This window comes from Chenopodium quinoa, unplaced genomic scaffold, assembly GCF_001683475.1.
Source record: "Chenopodium quinoa cultivar QQ74 unplaced genomic scaffold, ASM168347v1, whole genome shotgun sequence".
Lineage (NCBI taxonomy): Eukaryota > Viridiplantae > Streptophyta > Magnoliopsida > Caryophyllales > Amaranthaceae > Chenopodium > Chenopodium quinoa.
The window spans coordinates 629,977-643,493 of record NW_018745482.1 but is presented as its reverse complement, the minus strand read 5'-3'; the positions used below and the strand labels follow the sequence as shown (position 1 = coordinate 643,493).

At 34.2% G+C, this 13,517-nt stretch overlaps 1 protein-coding gene across 2 annotated transcripts; it reads right to left on the bottom strand.

Moving 5' to 3' along the window:
* Window positions 1-848: 848 nt before the first annotated feature.
* LOC110715193 (maf-like protein DDB_G0281937) lies at window positions 849-10,164 on the bottom strand. 2 transcript variants are annotated; one of them, XM_021893765.1, is made up of 10 exons: window positions 9,647-10,164; window positions 9,259-9,330; window positions 9,088-9,162; window positions 8,345-8,428; window positions 6,596-6,676; window positions 4,238-4,307; window positions 2,758-2,849; window positions 1,833-1,874; window positions 1,630-1,710; window positions 849-1,275 (listed from the first exon to the last, which is right to left on the bottom strand). In XM_021893765.1, exons 1-10 carry the CDS (start codon window positions 9,671-9,673, stop codon window positions 1,204-1,206), a joined length of 696 nt encoding a protein of 231 aa, XP_021749457.1. In that variant the 5' UTR covers window positions 9,674-10,164; the 3' UTR covers window positions 849-1,203. The 2 variants fall into 2 exon arrangements, with proteins under 2 accessions (XP_021749457.1, XP_021749458.1); XM_021893766.1 differs by lacking the exon at window positions 6,596-6,676 and having other exon boundaries at window positions 9,647-10,162.
* Window positions 10,165-13,517: the final 3,353 nt, after the last annotated feature.

Here is a 13,517-nt window from a genome sequence, read left to right as displayed (position 1 = left end):
GAGTCTACCGCAATTTATATCTTACTCCTGGAGTACCATAAATTCATGTTATTTTGATGTTAACTTTTTATTATTTCAATTTATATATACTACCTCCGTTTCATATTATGTGCAACAGTTACTAAAAATAGATGCTACATTTTATTTGCAACAAATGTTTTCTTTCCTTTTATTGATTGTCTTTTCTCTCTATCTCTCTCCTCATCACATGCTTTTTTATATTTCTTTCTCCATTTACCACTCACATACAAATTTTGTCTAGGAGTCCGTGACGATGTTTTTGTTGCACATAATATGAAACAGAGGTAGTATATGATTTTAAATAAATGAATGTTATTTCACCATTTTTCTCAGTCATCTTCCTCACACATTCACTCTCTTTCTTCCTCTTAGCTACTCCAACTCAAAATCACACACTTTCTCTTCCTTTCTTCTTCCAGACCTCTTATTCTCATTCTCTCTCTTCCTCTCACTACTCCAACTCCAAATCAAAGACACTTTCTCTCTCCTCTTTTCTTCTTCCAATTTTCTGGGTTTCTTAGAAATCAATTGATTTGAAGCCATTTAAGGATTTAAATGTGTTCTTGTATAGAAATTTAATACCTCTTGAAGTGTTTGATTCTCTTCACGATGTCTTGAAACTCAATGCTGCTAATGTTATTTTGATGTGAATTTATTATTATTCAAATTATATATATGTAATTTTTAAAAAAGTATTTGGTATTTTATGTAAATTATAAATAGCATGAGTTGAGGTTGAAGTAGATAAGTAAATAACATATTGTTGTAACAAAAAAAAAACATTTAAGCAAAATAACATAAAGGGTACGCAAAATAACTCAAACATATTGTGCAAGGAGTTACCACAATCCATGGTAATCCAGGAGTATATAATACTAATTGAGAATCTACAAGAAAGAAGCGTATTACATAAACAAAAAGGCTGGCAAGTTAATGTAATATTCAATAACAGCGTGAAATTTGTATTCTGGCTGCTTTCCAAGAATAGTTTCCATGAAACTAACAACATAATAATAGATGGCCAAAATTAAAACGCTGTTCATTAAGCCGTGAGTTCTGCTTCATCAATGAGACCAACTATTCTTGACTTAATCACAAATTAAATAAAGATCATATTTGCCATCAAGTGACCAATTACCCAATATCATCAGTTGCAAATTGCGAATTGCCTTAATCTCTGACCTACAGTGACTCTGCGATTAATCTCTCTGTTACTGCTTTCGGAAGGCCCATTACACTGTCGGTTGTCCCAACCTGCATGAGTAAATAACAATATTTTCAACATATGCCCAAGTCCCCTTCATATATGAAGCCATGATGGTTTCACAAAGGGGTGCACTTAAATTGCGCTACACAATTCATTTCTTTATCAAGATCCAACTAGTTGACAGCTTCAGTAGTTATATTCAAGGTGAGTGAAATGATCTAGTATGACGTCTATATTCTGTGACTTTGAATATATCACCTTGGCACAATGATTTTATTTTTCAATGATGGCATATTCTGCACAAATTCAATTTCCGCATTCTTAATATATCATATAGAGTGGTCTAGGATAAGTGGATAACTAATATTGCAGCAAATGAAAAGAGTGTGGAGAAGACCAACCACTTGCTTAACCAAGGGTTTTATGAGAGGATGTTCAATTATTAGAGCACCAGCAACATGCAGTACTGCACCCTCTGCGATCTGAAAATTGGAAGGAAAGGATCAAGTTACAGGCAAAAGGTTTTAAAATCATTCTCATACTATATCCGAAAGATTTTTGAGAGGCATAAGAAAGAATAAAGGATATTGAGGAGGATGCTTACAAGCTTGTCAATAGTATCATCTGGTATCTCATCAAACAAAATCTGCAAAGATATCAGAGCATATGTATTACAGTCTTTCATCCGGGAACTAAAGATATAGATATACAGCTCTGGGCAGCTATGGCAGTAAAAGTGTCATGCGCACTTGTATCAGGTACATGCAAAATTAAAGTAGGAGGGCATTAACAAATATGTTTCTAAATACAAAAGGGTGAGTGACGTATGAACATTCTGCCACAGTTTAGCATTCAAAAGTGCAACTATGGTTAATGAAACATCCTATAAAGGAGATTATAAATCTCAAAGTTAAATTTGATCTTTCTTTTAAGCTTTTCCACAAAATTCCATCCAAAGGATTTTTCTGCAGCATCGGTTTTTTTATTATTTATTTATTTATTATTATTATTATTATTATTTTTTTGAATGTATTTGAATCTCAAACTAATGGTGAAGTAATTTTCTGTCATTTGATAGGTTTACTCAATAAATAAATAAATAAAGATACAAAAAATGCAAAATATAAAGTGGATTTTTTTTGTCTTCAAGAATAACCTGGATTTAGAAGAGTAGGTATACAAACATAAATTTGACTTGTTTAAATCAGGAAGCTACATCATGAACCAATTAAATTACAAATTAAATAACCAATTCACAGCAAAATTTATGGACTAACAGGGCAGAAACTCGCTATTAACAGCTAAAACAGAAGAAAAAACAACGAAATAAGCTAACATTTTTTATCTACAGGGTTGGGGTAGGCTAAGTTCATTAGAGGGGAAGACACAGATAAAGCAAAAGGTTTATGCAATAAGAAGCTTCTTCATTTCTCCACTTGAACTCACTAAGTACAAGGAGTTTGTATTTTATCCAGATGATGAAACGGGTCTCAGTAAATTAATTTCAAATAAATCACACCAAAATGTACCTCCACTCTATCCCATTCCCCTTTCCTGAAACCTGTCTGAAGGTTTGTCACAAGAACAGAGCTGACAGTTGAAGCCTTCCTTCCAGAATAATCTGTCAATGAGACAAACGAGAAACCAATTTGAGAAACATGAACACAGATGGCGCTCTCCAGTTCTCATCGTAACAAACTATCATAATTGCATAATACATCTAGCTTTACATTACCAAAGTGGTATTATTTAGAACTTAGGATACCAATGGAATGTCACTGGTCATTTTAGAATACTTAAACGATGAGCATTCAGAGCATGGCGATGAATAAATTATCACTCACAAGGTGTTAGACAGCAACTGCACCATTTTTTATTTTTATTTTTTTGGATAAGAAACTGCACCATTTTATAGCTGATGATTCAAACCACAAATTGCCAACAATGGTGAATTAATTGTACTTATAAGTATAGATAACAGTCTGCAGAGCTACCTAAATGAACTTTCATCATCTTCTCTGTTTAATATTTGAAACCCCATTGACTTTGGAAAGAACCCTTCTCCAAAGAAAAATCTAAGCTCCGGCCAAGTCAATAAACGGAATGACAAACAGGATGGGAAGAAATCACATAGAAGCAGCAAGAGGGGTTCAAAACTACGAAGCTATTTTACAATACACGCCCCTTGTATATTCTCTCTTGATCAAACAAAGAGTAAGATTCCTAATGCTAATTGATCAAGTGCACTTCTACACTGCATGGCTGTTACCAAAAGCGTGACCATAGCTGTAATTCAACCTAGGTGGGCTGTTATTCTTATAGTTATTCTGCAGGGATTCACTTCCGTAGCTCTAGCAATTAGCAAGGGAAGCTCTAGCTTACAAGAGTTACAATCACTGTAGGACCTTCAAGGCCAGAGTGGGTTAGCAGTCAGCATCTACTAAATATCTCATCAAACCAAGGACCCCTTTTAGGAATGTCAAACCGGACCTACAATAGCCAGTGTTCACCGCCAAATAATCCTAAATTGAACAATGTGCCAGCAGCCATATGGTGCCCTTGTTAATTAGTACTGATTAAAAGAAAGTAATTTAAGCCCAAGAAGAAACACAAGTCCAGTTCTATAATCAAATTACTGTATGACTTAAAGATGCCACAAACAAGTAAACACATCACAATTAACACAAATTGATAGACAATGACACTCTCAGAGGCACATAGAAACCTTTTAAATACTGTCAAGCTTCCTCTTTGCCAGATGGTTTCTCCCTTATCATGCCTTCATAAACCAGTACTGATTCAAATAACCCTAAATCGAACAATGGGCCAGCAGCCATATGGTGCCCTTGTTATCTAGGACTGATTCAAAGAAGGTAATTTAAGCCCAAGAAGGAACAAAAGTCCAGTTCTATAATCAAACTACTGTATGACTTAATGCCAAAAATAAGTAAACACATCCCAATTAACACAAATTGATAGACAATGACACCCTCAGAGGCACATATAAACCTTTTAAATACTGTCGAGCTTCCTCTTTGCCAGATGGTTTCTCCCTTATCATGCCTTCATAAACCACCACCTGGAATGAAAGAAAATGAGAAATAAGCAACAATCCTCACATTTTCCTCGAAAATAAATTTGTCCACAATGAAATGAAGTGAACAGATGTTGAAAATAGTAAATAAGACCCACATTAGCTTAATTATAGATGCTCATTTGGCTTTGCAAGATGTCAAATTTGGATATTTTACTCTAGTTTTCAATTTCACTAATTAAGTATCAGAACATTACTCTTTTTTATAATCTTATACATCTTTTTTGCAAAGTACAAAGACGTTGAATAAAAGAGAGAAGAACACATAACAAATGAAAAGTGAGGAATTGTTTTTATAGAAAAGCCGTTTCCCAAACCCAAGCCTGCACTATTGAGTTCTTCCAAGTCACATCTTCACGTAGCACCCGATAAGAGATCTTCCAAGTCACATCTTCACGTAGCACCCGATAAGAGTTATAACCAACATACCAGTTTGACGCTGGTCAAATATTGAACTATGTTAACAGAAGCCCTCAAAACATTACAGCTTTTCTGTCACAAGTTGACTTTCTCACTTACAAGTAAATCGTAAAGAGCGATACTAAATTTAGCGATTAAACAGGCCAAAATGTCTCCACATGGTCAAATCCACATTTAAAAAAGATGAATTTTATATATTCACTCTAAGTGAGACCAAACTTAACCACACTAAAATTGCGCAGTTCCAAAATGTCTCCACATGGTCAAATTGGACACAACTCAATGCTAAATTCATTAGCTGATCTTAACTTGTTTATCTTATAAAAGATCAATGGGAATGGCTGTTACTTGGTATTTCTTGGTACAACACCCAGCTTGAGAGACAGAGCAAAGACATAAAGGGCCAGAGAAGGCCATACCCTACTTCTTCACAGTTTTCCACGTAAATAGCTGCCTAAATCAGCAAACATGGCACCAACTAAAAAATGCATAAGCTGTTAATCAGCAGATTGTAAATATGGGTTGCCAGATGCTGGATTCTACAGAAACCAAATAGAGTATGACTAATAAATTCTCTGTGAGAACTTAAAGCCAAGTTAATTATATTTTGTGTTTCCACAATAAGACTTTCATCTCATCAAAGAAACATGCTCTTTAACAATTGAAGGGTTAAGCACATGGGATGTGTATTCATAGCCTTGTTCTAGAAAGGAAATTTTGGCAATGGGCAATGAGAAGAATGCGTCTTTCCGTAAAGAGAGTTGCTCTGAAAGCTATGATGAATTATCAAGATGTGCAGGGATTTAAAGTGTCGAGGACAAGTGCTCTCAGAATTATTTCTGGCAAATTCAATTAATTAATCTTTTTTTTTTTTTTTTTTTTGAAAAAAAAAAAATCAATGTTTCTAGTATAGGAAGACAATGATGGAAATTAGAATATCAGATAATGATATTTTGACAACAGCAACTGCAGGCCTGAGGAATATTGTTGATTACAAGAATCACAACATTTTTTATGATAAAAGACGACCAAGGAAATCATATGCTTAGCATATATGATGCTGCCAAAGCTATTAACCTCAGAGGCTGGTCAAATCCATAGTGTGTTGGATAGCAAATACTTGAAGAAATTATATGCCTTTATTCCTAAGATTAATTAAATAAAATTGTTTATTGTAATGATAAATAGGAAGGTGAAGTGTCATATGATGTGGAGTCTCTAAACAATTAAACACAGTAAGAGTGCGTACTGCATAGCCTACAATTGACAAGAGGGAATGACACTTATGACAGAAAGCATTCTTGGTTCTACACTTTGGAAACACTAAATAGCTCAAGAGAGTGCCATATCATTTTGCAGTTTTTGCTTTCTAATCATATTTAACTTGGCAAAAGTATCTATCCATTTATATTTCGGATATTGTTAGTTGAATTATTTATTACTTTTGCTTCTTCTTAGTATGTTTTTGTTATACATTATTTCATATACAAAGGTAAGGACTATATGTGAATAAGATTCTACTTCCTGCGTGTCTCAAAACATGCATCATACTTTGACCACATTTTATTACAATGTTGTTAGCCTATTAGGTTCATCTCAATTTATATCCTCAAAAGATCAGCCTTTATAATTTTTCTAATACATAATTGTAGTTAGAAATGGACAAATTAGTGTGTTGGAAAACATAAAAGTCACAACGATGTGATGTATTGAGAAACAGAATATGTATCTCACTACAACATATGCCAGGTGAATAATTTCCAAAAGGAAAAAACATATTGCGTAGACTAACTAGAATATCATTTTTAAAGGAAAACGAAAATAACAAAAAATAAAAAAGAAACTATTTATACTTGGTCGGCTGTAATTAAGATAGTGGTTCCAGCATCAGTTCTGTGATCACCATTGGAAGGCTTTGTTAATGTGGCTTCTGCCTGAGAAGATATGGCGATAAATTAAGTAAATATGGAATCCACTACAACAGTAACATAACTTTTGACAACATACACAACCACTTTCATCAGAGTATAAAAGATTATATTGTTGGAGGCTTGGAGCAAACTTCTAATGCTACAGATTTGATAATGTTGCGGACCTTGAGGCCATATTCCAATAGAAGGGTCATCAAGCATAAAACTAGATGAATGCAATCAAGAGTTTACATCGTATTTCAACCACAAAGCGAAAAAGAAATAATAAGTTACAACTAAGGATTAGCATTAGCCTCTGAAATATGTCCATAAGATTGGTTTCAATGGCAGATTAGACAAGAAACAAGTGACAACATATCAAGAATTACAATCAGTCTGTTGATAAATCTATGGTCAGCTTAATCAGCTAATAATAAAATTGATTAGGGGAAACTAAGTTAATCCTGTGCGTTGCATGATTTAAATAGCTATCATTTTAAGATAGTCATTATTCTTTATTCGAAATATGTATAGTCGCAATCTCGTTATTTTTATTATATATTTAGTCTTGGAACTTAAGAGGGAAGGGGAAAAAAATGACGCCCAATATAGTTTAGGCGGGAAAATTTTTCATAAGAAGTTGACATGCGTCCAACTGTCCATCAATAATGTCAGCATGGCCTGTTTTAGTAATAGTTAAAAGATACAGGCATTGTGCTAATCTTAACCTCAATTGTACAACATTCACTAAACAAATAACAGATGATCACATGTAGCATTGACCACAAGTAAATCAACTCTCACAATGAATTTTCAAAAACTTAAAAGAGGATGCGAAAGTCAAAAGTCACAACTATTAAAACAACAGTTATTGTTCAAGGTGGTGCGTAGTCTCTGAGTGATCAGTGGAGAGGCTATTTCTGATGTTCTGGTAGAGAATACAGAATTTTTTTTTCTTTGACTATAGTAAGTAGACAATTATTATAATACTTTGTTAAACAAGATAGAACTTGAACAGCATCATGATAATTGAAAATCACAGCCGCAATAAATGCCCCCAGTACCTATGACAACTGAATTAAAAAAAAGGACATGGAGACACATTTTACAGGTTGGCATCAACACACACACACACACACACACACACCAAAAAAAAAAAAAAAAAAAAAAAAAAAGACTGAATCACAGTATAGCATCAAAACAATCAACATCCTTACTAAAAATCGCCTGCAAATTTGCAGTAATAACATTAAATCCTGTTAATATACCAGCTTCGCCCACTGCTATTAGCAAGCCACAGTAACTTTCTCACTCAAGGATTCTATAATCAAGCTCACAACACTAACTAATGGAATTTTCTGATGTCTATGTTAACACTAATTAAGAAAAGGAGAAAGATTGAAGGGTACATTGAAAGAAAGATGCGATGAGACCACTTATTCAAAATATCATGTTCAACATAAGTACAAATTGAGCTGCCCAATAAATTTAAATATGATCAAGAGTCATGACTAAAAAAACAGCCAAAAGTAGAAAGCCTGTGTAAATTTTAACAAAAGTACATAAAGAGTGTTAAAGACTTAAAGTACTCTCAGAAGACGAGCATTAAGCAAAATCTGAATAAATATGAAGTGCATAACAAATACTTCAGACAGTAGGGCAGCACACAGATAGAAAGAAGAGAAAGCATACTGTGTCAGCTGCAATGAGAAGCGTTGGCTCATTATCGTTCACTTGTTTATCAGCAATTTGAAGCTTTGAGATGACGGCATCAGCCTGAAGGATATCCACAACTCACCATTAGGCTTGTACGAGTTGGCTTCACAAGAAGAAATGTATTACACCGTCACAACTCTATTTGGAGATTATGAGGCATAGTGCATACAACATTACAACCACATATATTACAAGAATACATGAATACACTTTATGCCTTACATTACTCTTATTCTGTTATTTCACCTTAATATAATAGTGCCTGTAGGACTGTAGAACACAGGTTCAAACTCGAACAAGAAAATCAAACTGCTAGGCCTCATAGTGTCATACATACACTTGTATCTCATCCATTGGTCATGTCAAGCTCAAGTCAACTTTAATTACAGGATGCTTAATAGCTCCTCCGTCTTTATATTTACGCCCCATTTTTCATGCTCGGATTCCCTAAATGTATAACATTTCCCATAATGGTCCTATCACTTTACTCTCTTGTCAATTACATATGGTCCAACTGGTTTAGTCACCCATCAAATTCCCCAAACTCTGGTGAGGCATACAAATAAGGACAGAGGGAGTAAACTCTCTACAAATAAACCAAAATGCATTGAACACGAAAAATCGCAAAGTAGTTTACATATTCACTAAGCTACGCAAAGGAACACAACATATGAAGTTGAGCAAACATCTCAAACTTAAATAGGGTATAAAGATTGCACCTTCGCCTCAGCAAGGGCCATGACCAAATCTTCCGGCTTTTCTTTGCGGATAGCTTTTTCATCAATATCTGCAGTCTGCAGGACAAACATAATTCTATACTTCGTATTTAAAAACCCAGAAAACTAATAACAAAAGTAGCAGAAAAATCAAGTAATCAACCATGAATTTACCATAATTGTGAATTCATAACCCATTTCCACCATTATTTCTCTTCTTGCTTTTGATTTAGAGCCCAAAATTATCTGCACCAAACCCCATAATATCTTCATTATCAAATACAATTTTCAATCAATATCAGTAAATGGATTAATATATCCATAGTATAAGTACAAAAAAAAATCTTCAAAATGCTGCTAATTAATTTCTTCAAAATTTAAATTATTGCCAAATTATTCTGGAAAGTTGATAATCTAAAGTCCATAAACAAGGAACAAGACCCAGATAGGCAATTAATGTAGAGTACTAAGAGTGGAAATTTGAGTTTAATTACACTAATAATTCGAAAAATATTAGTTTAAGCTTGTAGATAAGAGAACAAATTAGCTTTAGAGAAAGTACCTTGAATGTGGGAGCAGCGGAATCCATCCTCGCTCTTTATTTCTGACTCTCTGAACAAAAAAAAATAAGGTGAGGAGGACGTTATTGCTAACTACTTTAAATAAGCCTTTTTTTTTATTTTATTTATTTTTTTTTTTTTTTATGTTTAAATAAGCTAGATGTAGACCATGCAGTATTGAAATGAGAAAATCTTTGGTTTTTTTTTTTTTTTTTTTTTTTTGTTTTTTGGTTTTTCTACATGGTACCCTTGAATTTTTGAGTTTTCCACCTTGTATCCTACTAAATTCAGATTTCTACAAAGTGACCTTGAGTTATTAGTTTATTTTACATTATACCCTTGAGTTTTTGGATTGTTCTATATGGTACCCTTGAGGCATCAAATACACAACTAACATGTTTATCGCAAAAAAAAAAAAAAAAAAAAAAAAGACTAACAACTTGAGTCCCTCTAAAACAAGCTCTTTTAGTTAAAGTATGAGCAAAAAAAAGTTCTTATCTTCCATCTCAAATGATCATACAAAAGTTCCACTAAATATCGAATAATGAAGATTGGTGATTCCTCCATCTAATATAAATATAGAAGTGGTAAATAGATCATTTAGACGGTGTCGGTTTGAGTCAAATTAAGTGTAGACACTCATTTGTGTCTCCCCAAAATCAAACCCGGTGATGAGTACCTTTCACATCGAATCGTAATCGAATGAAGTGAAAGTGTGAAAAGTCTAGTGTTGCGGATAGTTTTAATTTCTTTTCTTTTCTCTCTATTTTTGAAAACCTATTTTAAGAAAACAGCCAATCCAGTTTGGTTGGTCCATGATATGGGTCAAATAGTAGTGTAGTTAGATAGGGCTTGAAAAGAGCTTTCCAACAATATATTATAAGCCCAATTCCGATGAAAATTGAGGAAGTTATGGCCAAATTACTAAACTGGGTCCGGTTTGAGCCTTATATGCGGCCCAATGATCTAGATGAGGGCCCAATATGGATTTATCATTCCTAATACAATTAGGAATGGTTTTAGTGTTCTAGATTCTTCTAGAAGGTTCCTTTCTTTCCTAATTCAATTAGCATTGATAAATTGACTTTTGTTGACTTTTTAGAATTTTAATCAGAATAAAAGAATGTTTTTGAGGAACATACGATTTTATCCTCCTGTACGGTTAATTTCTATCTGATTTTAGAAAACGCGTTAGAAATTTAATCAGTGCCAAACGCCAGTCATTAGCGCCTGGCGCTAAGCCTGGTGCCTTGCGCTAGCTTTAGCGTCTTGCGCTAATGTCAGCATCTGGCGCTAACCTTATTTTTTAGCTTCAAAACTCTGTTTCGATTTTTTATCTTTTTGGCTGATTTTCTCTATAAATAGCCTTCTAAAAACTCCGTTTTCATTCACCAATTCTCACCAACTCTCATCAAGAAATTCTTGATATATTCTCTCTCTCTTTTCTAAACTAGCCTTTTCTCAAATACAAAATTCCGCATTCACAAGACCTAGATACACCTAGCCTTATTCGAAGTTGTCTTCTCCCTAAACGTGAAAGGTTTTAATTTCTGAGGGTTTGGTCCCAAATCTCTCCTTCAATTATTTAATTTAATTGTTGTTTTATTATTTTCCTTGAAGTTACTAACGTGTGTATTTTGTTATTAGAAAGAGATACGAGGCATCCAAGTAAGTGATTTAATGGTTTTTATTGATATTATTATGTAGAGATCATGCTTAGGTTGTTATTATGATTCCTAATGTTATGTTAGGGCGTTTTGATCTTCCTAGTATCATGTCTAGGGTAATTTTAATATCAAGTATGATTAAAAGTATGATGCCTTTTATTTTCTTCCTAATATTTATGATCGTTAGTATCATGTTAGGGCTAAAGCTTTGATTTTTATTGTTTAGTGACATGTTAGGGTTTGTTATCAATCTTGTTAGTGGATCTTGCTATTATTATGCTTTAATATAATTTATGATTATTTTTATGATTATAATTGTTATAATAATTATTATGATTATTATTATGTTGCTTGACATTTTATTGTTATTGCTTGGTCACACCTTTTATGCATGTTTAAAGGAAATTGGTACTTGTAATCATGCTTAATAAGATAATTAATAATCTTGTTAGGGTTAATTTGAATATAATTCAAGTGATCGCCAATAATAGATTTATTTGTGCATTAATATTCAACCAACATAGATAAACAGGTTTAGGGTTAAACCTATTAATTGCATGTTAGTCAGAAAGCGCACATGAATACGATCAGAATAAAGTAGAGGCCTATTATTAAGGCAGGTTCAATCTCTTTTAGGTTGGATTTGTACCTTCATCCCCGAACTACCAGTCATGGTTCAAGACCTATTGGAGTTGACGATCTCTTGGATCGTTAAGGGGTGTAACCTTCACCTCGTGAACGGTTTACAAGTTCCTAAAACTTGTTGGCGACTCTTTTGCTCTATCTTCTTTCCCTTTGGACGCCACCGTACTTTAGTGTATGATCACAGTGGGGTTCAAGTTAGGGGTAACGCTTGAAATATTCCCTACAGTTTTTGGCGACTCCACTGGGGAGGATTTCTATTTTAATTCCTGAAATTTATTTCGGCAATGATTAAGAATGAGTGGATGAGACTCGAAAAGTTCTAAGTATTTCATGTGCGTAATTTTGATTAACATTATTGTCATATACATAAAAAAAGATCTCATTGGAAAGACCATCCGTAATGAGTTAAAATATAGGATTTTTACACGTAGGAAATTTGAGAAATATCTTTCACAACTAGGATCGAAATAACACTGCGCGAAACTGGAAAATTTTATCGAGCACAGAAAGCTGCTAAGGCATGTAGGAACAAGTGTCAACGAACAAAGATTAGCGCCAGTATTTTGACTTTAGCGTCAGACGACAACCTCTGTCGCCAAGCGCTAAAGCCAAAAAGTGGCGCTAGCCTCTGTTTGCTGGCGCCAAGTTCTTCCAATACCGAGCCAAAAATACGCGTTCTAATTTCGACCAGTTTTTAGCATTGTTTGCTCGATCCTACTTCCTGATTGAGTTTTTTCTTACTTTTCTGAAACCCATATGTGTTCTACATATGGACATAACCCTCTGGGAATTCATGCTCCATCTACCTGATTGAACGCTCTGAGCAACAAAGGGTACATCCGAGAATGTTGAATTCACCAAACCATGGAAGCGAGTTTTTCTAAATTCGCGGTGTCCCATCCACTCGCGCCAACCCTTCATGGTTAGGCTTCCTCGCGGTGCATCCGGACAATTAACCATGGACCCTCTTTGACTAACCTATATCCCGAACTTTAGAGAACTAGAGCCATGGTTAGGTTGCAAACTCATTGCATCATATTGTGCCTACTTGACTAATTGTGCATTATTTGTTGTGTATACTCTATGTGTTTTTCCTAATTGTTTGTTTGACTTGTGCTAAAATTAAATAAATTAATGACTAAAAGAACTTTGCCTAATTAATTAATTAATTAGAGTAAATAAAGTCTAATATTTTAACCAGAGTTGACTTAGTACGACTTTAGGTATACCCCTTGTTTCGGGGTTTTCTGATGTCCTGCGGGAGAGTTACAATTCCGAGACTGGAACCGGACGCCTGTACCTGCAAAATAACGGAGACTCCTGAGAGCTCCGCCTCCAACGGTCAAGTTAGTACCTGATTAAGGAGTAATTAATACGGAAATTAAAGTAATAAGACCTCTCTAGGTGAGAGTGTTTAACGTTGGTAATCTGCTTTGTTAGCGAGATTAGCCGGTTATTAGTGTTCCGTAATGTTTCTGTTCTTCTCTGTTCTCTTGATTTCTTGATCTCTTAATTAATGAGGATTAATTAAGTATTTATAGTCTTGAGAAGCGTGCCACTC